General features: G+C 45.0%; 1 protein-coding gene across 1 annotated transcript; it reads right to left on the bottom strand.

Annotated features, from left to right (window-relative positions):
- Positions 1-1,792: 1,792 nt before the first annotated feature.
- On the bottom strand, positions 1,793-6,367 carry PAAG_09027 (hypothetical protein; the record flags this gene model as incomplete). The annotated part of the gene is made up of 3 exons (XM_015846711.1): positions 1,793-4,506; positions 4,564-5,871; positions 5,983-6,367. The coding sequence occupies 3 exons, from the start codon at positions 6,365-6,367 to the stop codon at positions 1,793-1,795; spliced, it is 4,407 nt and encodes a 1,468-aa protein (XP_015701753.1).

Raw genomic sequence — 6,367 nt, 5'->3', positions numbered from 1 at the left:
TCCTCAACAATAGTGACCTATTCTGTATTCTCAGGCTGTACAAGCTTCAGATGGAAAGTCTTCTCTAACCCAGTAATCATCTTGACTGTTCTAATAACTCTCATCTAAAACCTAGTCTCATTAAAGTTGTATATATTCTCTTGTATAATGCTATATTTCTGGATAGTGTTCTGTATAAGCTTGAACCATTCTTGAATAATCTTAAGGTCTTCACATAGGGGCTCATTGATGATCATATGATTGAGAGAATTGAGTTTTTAACTCAGGATGGTGATCAATAAATTGTTTAACCCAGCATTTACCAACAGTTTTTGAGTTTGTAGAGTTGTCTCAATTGGCAAGAAGTAGGTTGGCTGTTTCTTGTACAGTGCTCACTCAGAAGGGCTGATCACATTCATCCATGAAGATTATCCACTGAACAAGAGATAATTCCTCAATAAAGGTCAATTTTCAATTTCTTAACTGAGAGTTCTCTCACATTGTATTGTCATGAAGTCAATGATAAAGAGTGAAATGAAAGATATTGTACAATCTGGCAGCAACTCTAGAACTAGAAATTTGACCTTTTTTATTTGCTTCAATGACTAGAATAAGTCTTCCTTCCTTGTATGAAGGATTGTCATCTTTGGTTGCTGACATTTTGATCAATTGAGTAGTTGAACACATCATGTAGTGAGACCTGTCTTAGTAAGTGATTTGTCTCACTAGGTGATTGATTACATTAATAAAATTAATATTTTATAATATAATAACTTCAAAGTATTTTTAAATTCTAGCATAAAAATTTAATAGTATTAATATCTGTAAATCTTTAATAAACAATATCATTTAAAAGATGTAGATATTTAAGTTAAAATGCACTTAGTGGGATGGCCGTCTCGATCTTGGATAATCACCTGTGAGATACGTGGTTCAGAGCATAAACCACACCGAAGGTTTTTCCGGCCGAGATTTTAAACCATTTTCAACTGTACATACATATGTGTGAACCGACCGTCGATAGGAAAGCTCATCCGAAAGACTCATTCAAACCATTAAAAATAAAAGAGTCGAAAAATTTTGAGAAATCATGTTTTTAATTAGCCAATTTAATGGGGGAGAAACAAAAGGGGACAAGCACACAATGTGAAACATCAAAAGTGGTTTTTGTAAATGCGGAAACACAAGAGGGTGAAAGAACACTATCAAAGGAAAGGAAGAAAAAAACCATACAAAAAGGAACCTACTTGTTTCCTAACCCCCAATTTCGAAATTTTCCATCCCAAATAGACACAATAATTGGAATGAAGCTCTGGTCCAACTCGGCGAAAAAAAGAAAAAATGAAAATGAAAAGGCTGGGCATTAGTAACGCGTAACGGAATAAGAATGATGACGTTGGAATTTGAGTAAACAAATCATCTGTTCATTTCCCGGACGAAGATGCGCATGTTTAGACCAACGTGATAAGAGGGGTAAAGTTGAGATAAAATATGGTTAACGAAAAACAAAAAAAAAAAAAAAGGACGTAATTGAATAGGGCGAGAGAGTAAGTGCAAATATTGGTGGGTAATTAGAGCTGGCGTCAATCCATCATGATCAATCATCACATATCGAGTCTAAGGTATTAGTAATCGGGTGTACAAAGGGGAAGGTGGGGCATCTAATAAAAAGAAAAAGAACAAGGAACAAGAGATAAAAGAAAACTTCAACGACGGGGTATAGTAGTGTGGAAAGAATAAAACTGCGTTAAATGAAGTCGGAGGATGAAGGAGGAGATGGTTGGATGACCAAAGCTCCTGATCTCTGTGCAATTCATGCACTAACTGCTTGTTCAGGAGTGGTGTGGTTGGGCTGTTCTTGTGACCTGCTACGATGGCAGGAGCCATCACGCTTTTGGGGGTTAGGGGATTCATGGTCTGTGGCATCGGTTTGGTCATCTGAGTTTATGGATATTTCTTTTGCATTGGTGCTGTGCTCATCAAGTTTTAGAGGTTGCGAAGTTAGAGAGAGTTCGCCGGGTTTGGATTGCATAGGAGAGGCATCTTCCTCGACAACGCAGTCAACGGGTTTAGATTGAGATTCGTTAACAATCATGTCTTCCTCAACTAGAGGTTTGATAACCTCGGGAGCTTCGCTTGTTCCATCAGTAGCATCTTGGTTCCCTATACTCATAGCAGTTTCTGTGCTAGTTGATCGGAGAGAGTTTGCCCGCCTCCTGATGGCAGAGTCCGAAACGAGGGACTCAGTTCCATCGCCAATATTCAAAACTCCAGAAACCCTGGAGTCCTCATATTGTATCGGCTTGCGCAGCTTTAACCGTTGTTCATGAGACATATTCTGCCACTCTGATCCAAAATTGACAACGGATGCCTTTTTGCCATGTAGCGTAAAACTGCCCGCTCCGCGGGCAAGACTTTCCGTCTCGGCAACAGGGGAACCATCGTCAGCGGCAGACGTCGTGATGCTTGATTCCCTTCCTTTCTTGCTTCGATGATGATGGTGAAGAAGATGAGGATGGGGATGAGGATGGGGAATGTGATGTGCCTCGCGAAGGCTACGATGCAAACCTCGACGAGCCTTGCTGCGATGATCACCCGAACTGGATTCTGCACCTATGTCATGTAACCTTTCCTTGTCATCTTCATTTAGAGCATCTGTCAGCTTTAGTGAATGAGGCGAATTTCTGGTAGTAAGGATTCCAGCTTCCCGCAAGAAACGCTCTTCTTCATCATTGACGCTTCGCGTGGGAGTTGAACCACCAGATGGTACATGAACGCTACTTGAATCATCGACTGTGCTGCTGAGCACAGAGCTCTTGACGGACAGCTGGCGTGGCGAGACATTTGTGGTGGGATCGACATATGAAGAAGTGACGGAATCCTCTTTGGAACCAGCAGCAGAAGTTTTCTTTTGAACGGAACTGATTTGCGCAGGAACAACAGATGTAAGGGTGCTTGGTCGCCTTGCGCGAGGAGAAATTGTTTCGGATGGCGGGCCCGCTCCTCCTTCGAGAGATACCGGAGTGACAGCCCGAACAGGCCCAAAAGTGCCATCATTTTTGAGGGATATCAGTTCGGCGGTTGTAACTGACTCTGGTTTTGACGGGCGACGTTGGTCCGAATTTGAGACTAGTATAGAATTTAAGGGATTGAACGATTGTTTCTCCAAGTGCAGACGTTCTTCACCGGATAATTCAAGAACAAGCATTTCGCGATGACACTTTGTCCGTGAGATCTCCAGCCTTGCCCACTTTATCTTTGCTGACATTCTCCCAGCAGCTAGGATAACTTGGTCCCTCGTTCTAGGATGAATAGGAGTTAGGACCTGGAGGTGTCTGGCGTTTCTTAATAATTCGTCGAGCTCCTTTTGCGCAGAAAATAGTTTCTCATTTGCCTCCCTGATTCTTTGTGACATTAGTTCGCGACGTGCCACTGAAACCTCTTCGACTAAGCCGGGATCCATTCTACGATTGGGCGCCGGGTTGTCGGGAACAGGTGTATTTGACGTTTCTGAAGTTGTGGAATCCTTGCGAGTTGATTTCCTATCCTCATGCCCTTCGTAATTGGCCCCAATCATTCCTCGCATTCGGACTCCTGTGGTGCGGAAACTGGCTGCGTAGTTGATCATGGCAAGCCAATCCAGCATATCAGCCTCACTATTAGCGAGGAAAACCTCTTCAAAACCACCACGGCGGACGAGGAGAAAGGCGTGCTTATGTTTCTTGTAACTAGAATCTAAAAGAGCAACTGCATCATGGGTTGACATAATAGCATCTGGCTTGAAATCTGTAATGGGAGGCTTGAAGGTGACCGCTCGGCGCCGGCCGTGCTTGTCATGCGATTCGCATTGAGAAATTAATGACTTCACCCACTGTACATCTCTGAAAAAATAAAGCTGTGAACCTGTCAGTACGGCACCCCATTCCTGCCAAGGAGATCTGGTTTTCTTTTTCTTAGGATCCTTTCGCCATAACAAGCCGACTTTAGCGACCCTGATATCCACGAGTCCAGGATGCGATTCTGCAGGATTCGCAATGCTACTTGAGGTAAGGAAGGCATCGGGCCTTGATCTCGCGGAAACAATCTGCAGTACCGATGATTTATTAAATGTGCGATGCAGGGCATCCATATCTGGAGTTTGGCCGGTAGCAAATGGACTATATACGTCTTCCAGTTCCATGACCTCCTTGAGATTAGGCCGTAGTGAGCCTAGCTTGCCATCCAATATCAGGGCATACGGGTCAACAGGGTCACGGGAGAGGCTCGGTAGGCTATCTGCACTGGGAACTTTGAACAAAGGTTTCCGTGGTTTGGGGGCCAAGAGGCGACTCAGGTTAAGTTCATCTTCCACATGGATGAATGGTGTGTAAACTATGTTTTCATAAAAACATTCAAGTATTTCTTCAGCCACTCCCTCTCCTTGTGTGTTGCGGACATAGTCTGATTTTTGCATCTTTCTCTTGTTATTTTTATTGAAGACGTCCGTGTGCAAAATCAACAGGGAAAATGAAATGAAATAAGCTTGGTCTGATAATTTATTAGCGGAAAACATTCTCCAAACTGCAAGATGCCAAAATATCGTACCTGTTGAAGCATATATGCCTGGATTGCATTCATGATAACGGTCCGCGAAGCTTTGGAGCACCCTGTCAATTTGCTGTGTCTCTTTTGGCAGCTCTACTTCCATAAGAAGTTTACGTATTGCCATATCAATAGGATCACCGAAAAAAGAAAATCCACGCATGTACTTTCTTAAAGCTGTAGAATAAAACTCCTCTGAAGATTGAGACAAGATAGTAGCAATTACACCGCGACGAACTGAGCTTTCCAATCGCGACAGGTAAGTGGCTGGAGAATCATCTTGTTCTCTAGCTGGCCACGAAACTAAATCCCGGGCGATGGAGAAGGAATTGGACTTGGACGCAACTGACGCGGGTGTGGCAGGTGCGCCAAAACATGGGGAGGCATCGCCTGTCCCGTTTTGGTCAGGATTGGATTTAAACCGACCTGGGAGACCGAAAAGATCACCGAAACTTTTCCTGGCGGCAGTGTATGTCGAAGTCCGACTGGATGGAGCTAAATCCGGGGACAACTGATGTGGAACATCTTGAATATCAGCAAGGGAGCTCATAGTAGACGACCTTTCCCTTCGTGATACGCGAGTCGATGGCTTCGGCGAACTTAATGACGTCGCGGAGCGTGCTGACGATCTCGAGTCTTTTCGAATTAAAGGCATCCCCGGAGAGATTGTACCTGGAGTTCCAAAATCTAGTGGTGAAGGCGATGGCGACGGAAGTGGTGGAAGCGATGGAGCAATGTCATGATTCTGATCCGCAGAAATGCGATTTTTGTTGTTCCCAGTCTGAGTTCTCTTGGGCTCTGGTGGCTGCGAAACTTGGCTCGAAGGGTTGACTTTTACAGGCAACGGGAAAAGTGGGCTTCGGCTGCGTTTCAGCCGCGGAAGGCGAAAAAGAGAGCTGGTGCTTGCCACAGTGCCATTTTTCAAATAGACTCCATGTTCCGCAGAGCTGCCGTCTGATCTAGAAGATTCCGAGAATCGCGTGCCAGGCAATGAAATGCCGTCGCCCTGGGCGCGTAAGGCCCCACTGCTCCCTACGGAGGTAGTTGATAGTCTACCCTGGTATTCAAAGCTGATATGAGAGACTCTGAGACTCGAAGGGGCGGTTTGTGGGCTACCCATCCCAGCAATTTGTCGAAATGATGAACTTCCGTTCGAAGAGTTGGAATTTTTAGGTGTATGGTCACAGTGTGGGGGGGAGGCTGTCGCATGTTCCAAAACTGGTTTTTGCGTTCCAAGTTTGAATCTGTTCTTCCGCTTAGGGGTGGGTTTAGGGTCTGTGATGGTAGGCGATGTAGTAATTATTGTAGGGGCTTTAATAAATAGAGGGAAACACAAAATAGTCAGTAGTCAGATACACGGGGGAGAAGAATCCTAGACCATATGGAGTTTCTATACTTAGAACGAAAGGAGGTTATACTTACGAGGGAGTAGAGAAGGAACGGGAGGTGTCTCCGCTTCGTTGTACGACGTTGATAACTGGGGATCCGACGCGTGCCTGAATCTCATCAGACTGAATCTGTTGAATATAGTTGTGCCCTGTTGTTTGGCATTAGGAACTGATTTTCCTCCGGATCCCGCAGGCCCATTGTCGGACAGGGTTCTCTCAGATCTCTCAGCACCCCCGGGTTCTCCGGCCAGCGGTGAATTGGCAGTAGATTCTGAAAGGCGGGGAGCGAGCTGGTCCATGGCGGAGTTGGAGCGAGGAATATGTTCGCTATGGCGCGCAGGGGCAGACTCCGGATTGACGGAGTGGTGTGGTTGCGAATTTCGGTCATCAGCACCAAGACGACACCCCTTCCATGGCAT

This window comes from Paracoccidioides lutzii, assembly GCF_000150705.2.
Source record: "Paracoccidioides lutzii Pb01 unplaced genomic scaffold supercont2.62, whole genome shotgun sequence".
NCBI lineage: Eukaryota > Fungi > Ascomycota > Eurotiomycetes > Onygenales > Ajellomycetaceae > Paracoccidioides > Paracoccidioides lutzii.
The sequence above is the reverse complement of the archived record's forward strand: the minus strand, read 5'-3'. Positions and strand labels throughout refer to the sequence as shown.